At 44.6% G+C, this 14,706-nt stretch overlaps 1 protein-coding gene across 1 annotated transcript in view; it reads right to left on the reverse strand.

Moving 5' to 3' along the window:
* Nucleotides 1–14,706, reverse strand: part of CACNA1B (calcium voltage-gated channel subunit alpha1 B) — a 300,338-nt gene that overhangs the window by 121,276 nt on the left and 164,356 nt on the right. Inside the window, exons 11-12 of the mRNA XM_037399979.1 lie at nt 12,840–13,049; nt 3,104–3,216 (exon numbers count right to left, since the gene is read on the reverse strand). Coding sequence (XP_037255876.1) covers nt 3,104–3,216; nt 12,840–13,049 — 323 coding nt within the window. The remainder of the gene's footprint in view (nt 1–3,103; nt 3,217–12,839; nt 13,050–14,706) is intronic.

The following is a 14,706-nucleotide window of genomic DNA, read 5'->3' on the forward strand; positions in this document are numbered from 1 at the left end:
GGAATTTGTTACTTTCTTCTCTAGCAAGCAAACTGCCTGAAAACCACGTTTTTTTGAAAGGCATCATACATAGTTTATCTTTTTTTTTTTTTTTTTTTAAACTGTAAATGCCAACACTTCACTTTCCCACCCCATGCAGTCTGTCTGCAAAGACTGCAGAGATGCAGGGGTACACTGCCCCATCCGCCCCTTCCCATGAGAAGCCCCAAAAGCCTTCACCCACAGCCCTGCAAAACAGCAAAGCATTAGCTCTGGGCACCACCTACCAGAAACTGGCAACTGAGAGTCTTTAGGAGAGCAATTAAGGTAATAGCTATTAAGACACCCTGTAAAGCCTCTAGCATACACATCCAATTGCCTGTCAGGCCCTGAGCCTCAGGTTATTGAAAAAATTGTCCCCAGTCAAGGTGGTTTTTTAAGTTTTGTTTTGTCTGCTTTTTTTTTTAAGGTTGGCACAGAACTAACCTCAAGGGATAAAGAACTCTTCTCCAAAATCCTTTATTATAAAAAGGACACAATAATAATGGGTTAAGCACAATTGGAAAAGGGCAATTATACCTATACAGTTAATAAGAGAAGACAGGCATTTTGCTGCCAGTTGCTGTTATTACTTGCATTAAAGCAGCATTGAAGAGCTCCCATTGACCATGGTCCCCAGTTGTGCAAAGCACACCATAAACACATCATCACTGGACACCCAGCAAGCAGCTGGTTGGTGTTGGAGAGGGAGCGGTAGTGGGAGGCCAGGGCTGGCAGAGCTGTGTCTGAGTACCTGGGCAGTGCAAGAAGACTCACCAGCTTGGAAACCCTTTTCCCAAGCAGAAACCTGGCTGTTTTTTCAAAGGGTCAGCATTGCTTGCAGCTGCTCTGCAAGAAATGCCATACCCTGAGCTTCAAGAAAGTGTAGCGGCAAAGGGACATACACAACAGTTGCTCATCTGGTTTCTCCTATCAGAAAAAGGAACTAAAACATCTCTCCCACAGTCTATCACTCTTGGGGATCCCTCATGAATCAGCAAAAACTTTTCCTTAGCCCCTCCACATGTTACGCTGATAATTAATTTTCCTGGCATCTCAGCATGGCCTCCTGGGAGCTCGTTTCACATGAGACCCCACAGACTGTTACTCCCAAGACTGATGTTTCTCCGATTTGTTGTTTCCGCTTTTTGCATTTGAACGGTTTCATCTTGATGGTTTGTCAAACTAAACTGACTACAGATCTGTGTGATGTTCCAGCGGGGGTGAAGCAGCTGAATTAATTCTGGGGGCTGGAAGGTGGGTGAGGAGGAAGAAAAATAGATAGAAGTGGGATCCCTGTGGATTCTCTAAAGGAGGAGGAATTAGAAACAGCTTTCCTTCCTGGGAAACCCTCGGCAAAGCTTATTGCCAGTGCCACACTTGCCACAGCATGCCACAAAGCAGGGAGAGCCGGTAGGTTTACCTCCTGCTTAGTGCGAGCTCCTAAATGACCTGTCCCTGACCATCAGGTACAAGCTCTTCTGTTGTGGAAGGAGCATCTTGGATATAAGGATCCAGGGAAATTGGCAGCTGGCATGGGGCCAAGCTGGCTGGAGCTGGGAGCCTACCTAAGCCATTGGTGAAGGACATCGATCCAGGATCTGTCACCAGACAATGCAAACAAGGCAACGATCCCCTTCAATGACCAACTGGGCGATATTGCCTGGCCACCTGATGTCTTCGACTCGGCTCACAGAAGCTGGGTCTTTGGGCATGTGCTGAACTCCACGGGAGCCAGGTGTCAGCCCCATTGCATCCTGCAGGCACACTCTCCCTTCCAGCCTCCGTGGCACATCTTGTTGGTGCCATTAAACCTTGCCGTGGGTGGGCTGCCTTCAGCTGAGAGAGCCTCTCTGCCCCTCGGATGAGGCGCCAGCTCTGGATGTGCAGCCATCCCGCTAGCTTACGTTGTCTGTGTTATTGGTGCCCTGGTTTCCTCTCATGACACTTGGCATCTGTGCATTGCCCTTGGGGCTACGCAGCCAGGAAGAGTGGCACAAGCCATTTCGATGCCCTGAGCTACCAGCAGCTGCCGTGGGCACCCCAGAGAGGAGAGCCCCACACTGGGTGCAGCCTGGTGCAACACCTCAGTCTGCTGGACACAGGTGATTCTTGGGCTGGATGGTTTGAGCTCAAAGTCTGTTTAACTCTGACTTTTCCTGCTGATGCTGCTGAAATGAGAAGTTGGCTTTTCCTATAGTCTTGGATTTCGGAGTGGTAAGAATACCTCCTCCCGCCTAGCAGGACAGAGCTGAAGCAGGGAATTTTGCTCCATGGGGGAATCACTCTTGGCATTTTGTCAGGTAAAGACTAGAAACCACCAACTAAATTTTGAAGACCTGGATGACACGTGTAATGACCTGAGCTATTTTCCTCATGGCTGTACCCTAAGCTTCATATCTGGTTTGTTAAAGGAACCTTACAGACCGAGTCCCACTCTGGGAAGCGCTGCTCAGCCCACACTAAAGGTAAGAGAAGCCAAATTAAGCTCTCCAGGAGCAGTTTGCCGCCTAATAGCTTTTAATGAGTAAATAAACATCTGTATGCAACATTCTTCGTTAGACAAGTCAAAAACCAGCCCCACCATTCACAGTTCTAGCACCAAGGGGACAGCCTGTACTTCTGCAATAAAGGGATGCGAGTTATTGCCTTTTTGTCACCTAACCACATGTTTAGGCTTCAGCTTCTGGGCACTCATGTCTGAAAACTACTGTATCTTGAGGGAAAGGCCATTAAATGGATGATAGGGAAGATGAGCAATAAGATGTGTGCGGGTTTTGTCTTTCAATCACCTCATTTAAATGGGAGAGAGAATCTCGCAGCAATCAGAGCGTTTACTGGTGCTGATGCTGTGAACACCCCAGGAAGCGAAATCCCCAGCTGTCACATTTCTTCAAAAAGGATGATAACTAGGGGAAGCTTAACGTGTTTCACTGCAGCTAATTTATACTATGACTACAGTCCCCACAGAAGATGCACTTAGAGCACCATTTCCCATGGATTCCCACATTCCCATTTAAACATCCAACCCCAGTGACCAATGGGAGAGCCACACACTTCATCCCCACAGCCGAAGGCTACTCACCCCAAAGTCAAAGCAGTTGAATGAAGAGTGGAAGTAATTTCTTGGCCCCAGCCCATACATCTTCAAAGACATCTCAGTAAGGAACAGACCCAGAAAAACAAACTCTGCGAAATCTGGAAACAGGAAAAGAGATTAAATTAGTCCACAAGACCTTGCTAGGCAGATCTCTTCATGTGGGGAACAATGGTAATTTTTCACAACACAGACTGCCTCCTGCCAGAAGAAAATCCCTTTGCAATAGCAAACAAGACCCTGAGGACAGTTTGACATAATTATTTCTATATGCATATAAGCTGTATTCAGCCTTCAAGAACTGCAAAGGCAATGTTTCATGTGTACTGTGGGAATGTGCCATGAGCATTAAATAATAGTCTCATCATCTTTGTAAAGGAATTTCAAAAGAAAGCTCTGTATCTAACACTTCTAAAGGTCTCATTTAATTGCACAGATAATATTTTGCAAAAGTATGTTTGGGACTTCTGTACCTAAAAGTGATGGGCACTTTTGGGAGCGGGGTATAAGCTTTTGTAACACCCTCTCATGATAAAAATACCTTCATACCCAACAGAACTGCTGCCTCTGAGAGCTCACATCCAAAGGTGTTGTGTCTACTGTTAGCACATAGACCCATTTATTTTTATTATGCCTGTATAACCATATAATTATGGAAGAGCAGGTTCTGTTTCCTTCTGCTTTATATATCACAAGCAAATAGGCTGTGAAGCTTTTGATGGGAAATTTATCACTTATGATGAAACAAAGGGCAGAAGGAACATAGCCAGAGACTTCAATTTCCAGATAAAGTTTTCAAGACTTGAAGCTACAGAAAACACTGCCTTTGGCATTTTAAGTCATGTAAGTTTAGGTCTGGACACCAATAAGCAACAGCAACAGTGTAGTGTCAAAAAAGAAACAAGGAAAGGGCAAAGCCCCTCTACACTACCGAAATAAACCTAACAGCATAAGGCACACCTCTCCATTTAGAGAAAAGATGAGGAAAAGAATCAAACTTCAAAGAGCAGAGATTAATCACGTTGCTTAGCACAGTACAGAAGGTTCTCAGATGCTGCAGTGGTGCTGATGCTACAAGAAAGTTGTCTTCTGTAATTGCAGTTTTATGATTCCAGGAATGATAAAGACAAGCTGATGCCAAATTTTTCTCCAAGGTGCACGTGGACAGACAAGGGCCAACGGATACAAGTTGCCACAAGGAAAATTTCAGTTAGAGGATGTTGAATCCCAGGTGCTTTGTACACCTCCTGCAATAGGCGGCTTCAGCCAGTGGATGTAGGGAAAGGAAGGGAAGGAAGGTCCTTGCAAACTTTTTTTGTGCTCCATTCATTGCCTTGCACATTCACGTTGAGTAAGCATGGTTGGCCCAGGTCAAGCAGTGTTGCTGCTCGCCTTTTAAAATTGCTGGAGGAAATATAGCTTCAATTATCAAAAAATAAAAAGGTGGTTACAATTTTAAATGAAAGACAGTAATGAAAAATTATGAGCATGAAGTTAACTGAAATCCAGGAAGCATTAACTAGATGGGAAAGGTTTTATTACCACTTCAGTGAGGAGCCCACAAGGAACCCTCTGCCAACATTTGTAATAAGGGAGGAAATACCAGGAGGGGATTAATTGTACCATGTACCACTACTCTCCTTGAAAACAGGAGCAATGTCATTAAAGGAGATTATCAAGGGCAAAGTGTTCACATTTGAGGAATAAGGTGACAAAGTATGAGGTCTGCAGACTTCTCAGCCTTTTTCCTACCGAGAGGTAGGCTCCATCCTCTGGATCTCAGTGCTCAGGGGAAGGCATGGTCACATGAAGGAGCAGCACATCTCTATATCCCTTTAAGCCTGGAACTTGCTGGGAGAAGCATGTTCACGCCAGCACCATGCTACAACTTTTCCCCCCTTTCTGACATCAGACGCAACAGCTCAGTGAGCAATAAGTGGGTTTCGACACAAGGGATCCCCGAGCAGGGAGTTACCCACAGTTATACTGGCAATCCATATGACTATACAAGTGCAGAGGGTGCGAGAAAGAACCTGAGGGAACCAATGTCAAGCATAAAATGAGATGGCTGACAAGTCCAATCATACAGAATTAAAAAAAACCAAACAACAAAAAACACAACAACAAACACATGTTCACTGCTATTGAATTTCCTTGCACATAATTAAAAAGACCGCAATTGTGAAGCAGTAAGAATGTCAAAATCCTTAATTATTAATAGCCAGCCCTGTAAATCAGAAGTTTAAACTAGCTTCCAGGCCAGACCCTGAACTTCCATTCTGCACCCTATGTACTTCAGAAATGGTAAGAAACAGAAGGCAAAACTCCCCAGTAAAGTAGGCACATCTTCTGGTGCAGAAATGTTTGTGCTGTTGTTGCCACCCATTTGGGTCATTAGCCTAGAGGGAAAGCTCACACCGGTGTCTGTGCTGGCAGCCGTCTCTCCCTCGCTGGGATGTTATAACTCCCATCTTCGCTTTTACGTGCAGCCGAGCTCAGCAAGGCGGATGGTGCTGATTGGAATGACCTCGGTGTAAAGTCTCCCTATCACTAGGATCAATATCAAACCAATGCTTTGAAACTGGTGGCTTTGCTTAAATCACTCAGCAGGCAAAACTTGAAGTCATAGGTAGAGGTTGTAGATCAGACCTACAGAAAGCATCACGCAACCTCCACCTGCTTCACATCCCACTCTGGCAGGGAGGTTCTTGTCCCCTTGTCTGTCCACCAGACTCACCTCAAAGAGTTACATTGCAGGTACACCCCATATTCTTTCACAGAACAACAAAAATACTAGGTAGGTGGGGTTTACTGTAATTTGCACCAGCAGATCTCAGTACACTTTCCCAAGACAATTACCATCGTTTCAAAAGAAGGAAATGGAGGAAAGAAACAAGATTCAGTGTTCAGTCACCCATCCAGCAAAACTATGAACAAATCCCAGGTATCAACAAGTGCAATGTTCCATTATAACCAGAATAATATAGGAGAAAAAAAACTAGCTTTAAGTGAAATACAATCAAGAAATACTCAATTAAAAAAAAATAAAAATCAAACAAACAGAAAAAGTTAGAAACTTAGAACGTTCAAGAAACAACTTCTTCCTGCTGGTCTTGAAGAATCACCCAACCTATCCTTTCACAGCGAACAAATTCCATCTAGAGCAGAGTTCAAAACAGGCAGCAATAGCTGTATTTCAGCAGGTACCAGATGGTACTGTGAGGACAAGGGATGGAGGCAAGGAAAATACGGACATAGCGAACTCCTGGGGCAGAAGGAATTGACTCTGAATGAATCGGCTTCTGCAGCAGATGGATCAGAAACACAATTTCTTCTGACATGGCCCCGCCTATATAATTGAAAATGCAATTTCACTGTTTGGACCTCCTGGTATTCAGACCCCATATGTAATTTAATCTGCTTTAAGCAGAAGCATTTTGTAATGTGATTTAAGGAAAAAAGTTTGATACAAATACTCTTATTTAATTTCAAATTTGTGCTATTGGCAAAGGCCATGCTAGCATCTTTTTTGCCCCATATGTTTGAATTAGATAGTTAGCAGCTCTTTTTTGTCAATCATTCATGGATTAAGTCCATTTCTGCTCCATCTCCAAGTCCAATGACATTAGGAGCAGGTGCCAAGCCTGACACTTTGGTTTCCTCTCCTCATCCTCCTTGCACATTAAACCAGCCAGGAGGAGAACCTCAGCAGAGTACAACTTGACAAAGCAGACGTGAAACATTCAGCAGACATAAATAAATATGCTCGTTTCAGAAAGCCTTTTCCTCGCAGTTGCAAGTGCTGCCTGTTTATATCCAGAGGGAGCCGGCTATCTACTTCAAAGGCAAACACAACATCATCAAAAAAGGTCTAATTGCACCAAACATATGGTTCAGTATTGCACAGCAGACAGGGAAGACATTCTCAGGCCATAATGGCTAAAATACTGTTTCCAAATATTGTATTTCTCAGAAAGGAGACATTCTCAGTCATGGTTTTAGACAGATATAAATTTAGGAGCAAGTTATGGATCACCGTAGTGTTAGCTGGAGAGAGCACTGCTTCATGAAGGGCAGCCACAGGGGAAGGGAAACCCAATGAGCAGGCACCAGGTGAAAGCTTACTGATCTAGTCCTAAAACCTTCTCACCATGGTCCCTAAAGCCCACCCCATGGAGGCCAGATTGCTCTGGTTCCAGCCTTCTTCCACAGCTTTAGCCAGAGGAAGAGGAGACCCCCACCACCACCACCTCTGCTGGCCTCCTGCATACCACGGAGCACACAAACACATTCTGCCGTTTCCACATCAGCCTTGCAAGTTCTGCTCAAGCTGAAGCACATATTTCAAAAGGACACAGTCCTTTGCAAATCCCTTAATTTTGTACCTCCAACGTGGGCCCACCTTACAGATTTCATTGGTTTGCTGCCTTCAGTTGAAGGTGCATCTTTGCTGCTACTAGATCTCAGTGATGCTCTTCTAGGCTACAGTGGAATTGTCTTCTGACAGAGGTATCTTCTTTCGGAGAATACTGGCAACGGTGGAAATTAGCACAAACAAGTGACAGTCCTGGTTAGCAGCATGAAAATTATACATTTATAGGGAGCTGCAATTTATTTAACTGAAGGTCCATGCTTCAGTGAGCAGAACATGCCATGTGTCCAGGTGCCCTACCAGAAAACTCCTATTGCAGTTCGGCGCTGGAGTCCTTTCCATACGGAGAGGGAAAATCTCTGACCTAATTTGAGGATAATTAAAGGGGCATAAAGTATGTCCTGTTATTCATCACACCACAAGAATTCAAAGAATTTCTAATCAGCTCTTTCAGTAAGACTAAAGAAAACCCAAGCCCTTTTCTAGAGCTCCTACAGTTCCCTTTCTAAAGCAGTTGCAGCAATATGGAGAGTCAAGCAGAAAGCTAATCAGAATGAATCAAGAACAAAAAAGTTAAAAGAAAAGACCAAGGGGAAAATAAATCAATGCAGACCCGTAGGCTTTTACCAATTGTTCTTTAAGCAAAATTAATTTGTAATGTAATTAAACTTTTCCCCAGAGGGACAGGTATAATTGAATTAGAGGTGCCTGGGTAGAGTTCCAGGGTTTAGTGGATCCTCCCAAGACTTTACCACACTCCTCTCCTGCTGCTGCAGGTCACAAAACTCCTCATCAGTTCATTTCTAAGCACCTTCCATGAAACAACATAATTAGAATTGGCTATTTCTCTCTTGCTCTACATCAGACTAGCCAAGTCCTACCCCTCTGCAGCAAAGTTCACTCATCATGGATTAACTTAAAAGCCATTTTTAAACCTGTCACTCTTACAGTTAAAGGATTTTGCTAAGTATTTCCAGGAGCTGTTTAAAATCCCCTCGTTTTGTGATATCTTGTTCTGCCTATACCTAATGGATTTGTGCACAGACCTTGGGTGGAACAGGGCTTTCAAGGAGCACTCCTGGAGGGCTCAACCACAGCTGGGTTCCCTCACAAATGCGTTTACTGCAGGGTTAACCAGGCTGGCTGCAGCTTAGTACACACGGGAGAAACAGGCTGCAAGTCCAGTCTAACCATGATTGCAGTAACAAAACAACCAGTTAGTCCACGCAAAGTCCCACGTACCTTAAGAGGTAAAATATTCCCTGCATTCAAGATTCAACTTTAGATTAGTAGGGAAAATGATGCTATGAAAACTATGGCATCCTTCAGGAAAGCAGGCAGAAACTTTAGGTCATTACCAATGCAAAGAGAGGTGTGAATACAATACTACAGCTCATCATCCCGAAAAGCTGGGAAGGTCTGAAGAGAATTTAATTTAAGAGGCTGAACTTTTGAGCTTTTCCAATGGACAATTCTCAAAGCTTTTTGTTCTAAAATTTTATTAAAATAGGTTTCTCTCCAGAGTTTCCATTACACTATGCCGCAGGACAGACCAGAGATAATCCTTGCCAGAATGAACCCATGGCACCTCTGCTTCTTGTCTTGGAGAAAACTATCTTGGAAAAAAACAAACAAAACCAACCCCAAACAAACAAAAACAAAACAAAACAAAAAACCACAAGAGAAAGTTACCTAGAGTATCTTAGAATTTCCATGACAACCATTCATTCTGCATCTCGGGTTTTTATTCTCTATATCACAGTGGCTAATTTTGTACTCCATTTAAAGACCCAATGCTTATGCCTACATGAGAACATCATGTGAATCCTCAGATATTCTGGTTTTGTCTGTCACCCATCTCTGTGTTGCACCTTAATACTTACAGTGTTGTTTCTAGCAGTGCTTATCTGTAGCCACTATGATTTCTTCTAGTGAATCTAAGGAATTGGTTCACCTGGACAGGTGTTTCCTTGTTGACAAAGGACACTCAAGCCTTATGAGTAAATGGCAGCGCAACGATGCAAAGACATATCAAGGGCAGATGAGACACAGTACAGTACCTATGGCTGGGAGGATGCTGAGGATTTAACTCCTGAGAACACAGCTCCTTGGTGCTTTTCTGATTTATCCATTAAACATAAGTCAATGGGATCACTTATTCTTATCTAGGTTGTACCCTAGCACCAACAAATTAAAGTATGCCACCCAAGTGCTTCTGAAACTAATTCACAATACGGCATTACAGACACACGCAGAGCTCCTGAAAGAAAGATCCATCCCAATCCCTGATCCCAGGCACAGCACAAATTCAACCTTCCCTAAGTTTTGTCTTCAGCTGAGGCAAGCTGGGAGCCTAATTTGTGGCTTCTCTCCTAGAAATGTTTCCCACTTTCAGGTGTCCTTTTAATCCTAATCAACAGAAACATCTCTTCCAGCTCTCATATGAACATTCAGTAGAAGCTGCTGGCTCATGGATTTCTTTATGTTCTCTTTGAAAAGTTACTGCATAAGGTGTTCCCGAAAGTGGGTTTGTGAATCTGAGTCTTATTTTGAGTTTTTCTTTCTAGCCATTTAGTCCTAATTCAAGAGGAAGTCCTAAGCCTCGAACTTCTAATTACTCTGCCAACCTAGCTTATTATTTCCTCTATTAAATTTAGGAAATTAATAAAGTAAGACTGACTTCTCCATGCAGTCAGTCTCTCTTTTCAGTCTAAATCTTGGAGGGGGAAAAAACCAACAAAAAACTCACAACCAAAAAAACCCCAGAGTTGAAAGAAGTTTCTTTCTTATGCATCACTTATTACACCTCCAGTTACCTGGTAGTATTAAATATTTCAGCAAATATTAATAGGGAGTTCTTTGAAGTCAGAGCAGCTAGTATTCTTGACCTTTTTAGTCTACCAAAAAAAAACCCAAAAAACCACCACACCAACAAAAAGAAAACCCTTCAAAAGTTTGCTTTCTTATAATAAGGTAAGACCTGAGAATCTGGGGCCAGAAATATTTAAGTATCTAACTTACACAGAAATCAAGGAAAATTAGGTAGATAAGTATCTTTAAAGATCTAAGCCAAAATTATTAGGTTAGACTGTTTGAAATATTGAAGGGTTTATTCCTAGCCCTCTGTTCACTTGCTTCAGAAGTTTCATTTGAAAAATTTTGAACTAGCCACATCTGAACATCAGGTGCTAAACACGAGATTTGATCCTGGTCATTTTATAGAGTCGGAAGTAGCCAACGCAATGGCTCCATCTTCCAGAAACAAACTCTCCATCCCTTCCTTTCAGAAGGAAAAACTTGCAGTGTCCCATTTTCAGTGTCACCACATTCTGACTGTACCAATTTCTACAAGTTTTCCAGCTCTAGGAGTCATAACCTATCACCTTCATTAAACAAAGAAGCTCTGGCCCTCACCTTCCACTTTTTTTAAAAAAAACCCAGGCTTCGTGAGCAAGTCTGAAACCTCAGTGTAACCCTGTGATGTGTAAAGGCTCCAGCTGCAGAAAGCTGCTTCTATTTATTATTCATCATAGGACAAAACAATATGCAATTAAAAAATAAAAATCAGACTTCAAAAGCACTTACAGGCTATCTGAAGCCTAAACGCATAGGTGATCACAGGAACCAAGCTAAAATAAAAGCTTTTGCAGAAACATAGTATTATCTTCTGAATGGTATTACTTTTATTACTGTTGTACATACTTTTGCAGAAGGGCATCGTGACATCTATCCAATCTAATCACACACCATTAGTAAGGGAAGGCATGATTATCAAAAAAGACCTTCTGGAAAGTTGCAATCTTTTAAAGAATATGACAATAGTTGCTACAGCTGTAGTGAATTAGTGTGTAATTCCATAAGCACAGACAGACAGACAGCTGGTCCTCCCGGGTAGCACTGCCCATGCACATGTTGTTATCCCAGGGACATCAGAGCTTTAAGCATATCCACAGCAGAAATCACCCATTGTAATGGGTTTGTGTGGCAGGGCTTTGTTAGTGGGGGGCTACAGGGGTGGCTTCTGTGAGAAGCTGCTAGAAGCTTCCCCCATGTCCAACGGAGCCCAGGCCAGCTGGCTCCAAGAGGGACCCACCACTGGCCAAAGCTGAGCCCATCAGTGATGGTGGTAGCACCTTGGGGATAATGTATTTAAGAAGGGGAAAGGAAAATCTGTGCAACAATTGCAGCTGGAGGAAGGAGTGAGAATATGTGAGAGCAGCAGCTCTGCAGCCCCCCAGGTCAGGGCAGGAGGGGCTGTAGGCACCAGGACAGAGATTCCCCAGCAGCCCATGGTGCAGCCTACCATGAGGCAGGCTGTGCCTCCAGCCCATGGAGCCTGTGGTGGAGCCCATCCCCACCAGCAGCCCCTGGAGGGTCCCACGCCAGGGCAGGGGATGCCCAGAGGAGGCTGTGACCCATGGGCAGCCCACGCTGGAGCAGCTCCTGGCAGGACCTGTGGCCTCATGGAGAAGAGCCCAGAATAGAGACCCTGCGGAGACCCCGGCTGGGGCAGGCTGGGCCTGGGATGCTGCACCCATTGGAGGGAACCAGGCTGGAGAACGGGAAGAGCGTGAGGAGGAAGGAGCAGCAGAGACAGCGTGTGATGAACTGACCACAGCCCCGTTCCCCCTCCCACTGCACTGCTCGGAAGAAGGAGGCAGAGAAATCAGGAGTGAAGTTAAGCCCAGGAAGAAGGGAGGGGTGGGGGGAAGGTATTTTTAATTTTTGATTTTAGTTCTCATTATGCTGCTCTGATTTGAATAGTAATAAATTAATTTCCCCAATTTGAGTCTGTTTTGCCTGTAACAGTAATTGCAGAGTGATCTCCCCCTGTCCTTATCTCAGCCCATGAGCTTTTCATTACATTTTCTCTCCCATCTATTTGAGGAGAGTAATAGAGTGGCTTTGGTGGGCTCTTCACATTGAGTCAAGGTCAACCACAGCCATGGATGCAGACCAGCTGCAAAGTGGCATGAATTCTGCAGTTCTTTGGGCAGATGCTGATTAGACAGAGAAACCTGCCTTTACCCCCATGGGGAGCCGTTCCCCCTCCTTCAATGAAGCCTGCTACAGAACAAATCCTGCCACATTACAAGATTTAAATGTGGTTGAATCTGAAGTTTCAGATAACATTTAGGATAACATTCCCATCTCAAACCAGTATTATGTCCTGGAGGATTTTTTCAGAATTGTGTGACACAATTACACTTGAATTAGTAGAACCACTCATTATCTCCTCTCAGGGAGGCTTAGGAAGCCAAAAACCGACCACATGGGGATGTGACTGCAGTGCTCAGCACGCTCAAAAATGCAAGACCTCATTAGGGGAGAGGTGGAGTCCCCAGTACTCACACAGCGCAGTGGTGAGCTTCTCCGGCTGGTCGTAGTGCACCATCGCGACGCAGAGCGTGTTGAGGGCCACCACGCAGAGGACAATCCAGTAGAAGCTCTGAGCTTTCACCATGCGCCGAATGAAGAACCGGAACATTTTCTCTTTTCTCCTGAAGTAAGACGAGCTCTCATTCTTCCCACTCTTCAAACTGGCACGGGCAAAAGGAGACCCTGGGACAGAAAGAAGAGTCACCACACCACATCCTGGCAGGTGAAAGGCTGGAAGATGTTCCTGGGCACAGAGACCCTCTGCCACGCGCCAGAAACACGGCTGAGCAGAAAGCTGGGCACATTGACTATGGGCTGAGCAAGGGCATCTTGCTTGCAATGACATCATGAGGAATGAAGGCTGGGATTTTAAGACTTCATGAATGAATGTCCAGCTCCACCATCTAAAGAAACTGGGCTTTCAACCCTCTGGAGCAATCTTGGTTGTCTCAGTTTAACTCATAACTTTTGGGTTCCTGGTTGACTGGAAGGACAGAAAGTACCAGGCACAGTGGTGTTTCTGCTCGTGGTGTGGAGCACATCCCCTCAGAGCCGGGTAGCTGGCAACAGGAAAGCTGGTCCCTATTTCCCCTGCTCCAAGAACCAGGCAAAGACCCAGCCCTTAGGACTGAATAGGGCAAAGTCTCCTTATTTTACTCTCTAACTTCATGTATTTCTACAGCAGAGGGCTCAACCTGCCTCCACGCATCGTACTTTGGGCACAGCTACTCATTTGTATCAATTCTGCCTATATCAGCTACATTTCAACTCTAGTCTGAAACCCTGGAAAAGAGTCAAATACTTTTAACCATAGGAAGCTGATGGAAGGAATGATTTCTAACGTAAGCTCTCCCCCTGTGGTAGCAGGCACGGTTCAGACGAATGATGAAAAGGCAATCTCCGGCCAGTGTGGAGGCAGGAGACATCAGCACACGTTAGTAATAAACACAGGCATCTGTTGGAGTTCTTCTGCAACAGCCACAGACACCGTTGCAAGCATGGAAAATCGTGATTGTTGCAGGCTGTCCACTACCTGTTTCACGCTGTGCTGGCACCCCTCTGAAATGGCTAGCAAACTTGTTTCCAGATGGTTTGTGGCAAGATAATATGTTATTACCCTTCCCCGTTGTGGGACGGAGCCTCCCGGGGGGTAGGGCTGACCAGGACACACGCCGTCCTGTCTTGGAGCAAGCACCATCAGAGCAGATGACTTGCACTGGCTGTCGTTGGAGATGGCTGACTTAACATGAACAAAGTGTTCTGGCTGCAGCAGCCAAATTTTTGAGTGCGCTCACTTACATTTCAACACTTGGAAGGGGTGGGAATCTCACCCTGTTTCATCCTACAGTAACATCAAACGCAGCACCCATAGAAAGGATGAAGCATCCAGATGTGACAGCAATGGGTTCTCCAAGCCTCACCGCCACACGAAAGCGTGCCGCACCATCTCCCCACCAGAAAGCAAGCTCTCTGCTCCATCTCACATTTCTGGCCATCCACCAATATGCCAAAGGCAGAGCTGGCCCTGGCCAGGCTTTGAACAAACTCCTTGCAGAAAACCTTGGTGTGCTGTTGTTCTGTTAATTTGATTATCCTTCCTTTGGCAGTGTAAAAAATAAATCAATAAAACCCTTAGTGTTCATCTCTTGCTTTAAGACAACAAAATGAACTACAGGTAAAGATGCAGGCTGCACCATACCATAACACTGTTGGCAGGTAAAGAGATCTCAGATATTCAAGCCAGTCTATACCCTCAGGTTTGCATGGGAATAGTCTGCTGCCCTTTGATCCCCTCTCTACTGATCTTCCAAAAAAGACAACCAGCAGTATTTAAACTGGT

Source organism: Falco rusticolus, chromosome 9 (genome assembly GCF_015220075.1).
Source record: "Falco rusticolus isolate bFalRus1 chromosome 9, bFalRus1.pri, whole genome shotgun sequence".
Taxonomy (NCBI): Eukaryota; Metazoa; Chordata; class Aves; order Falconiformes; family Falconidae; genus Falco; species Falco rusticolus.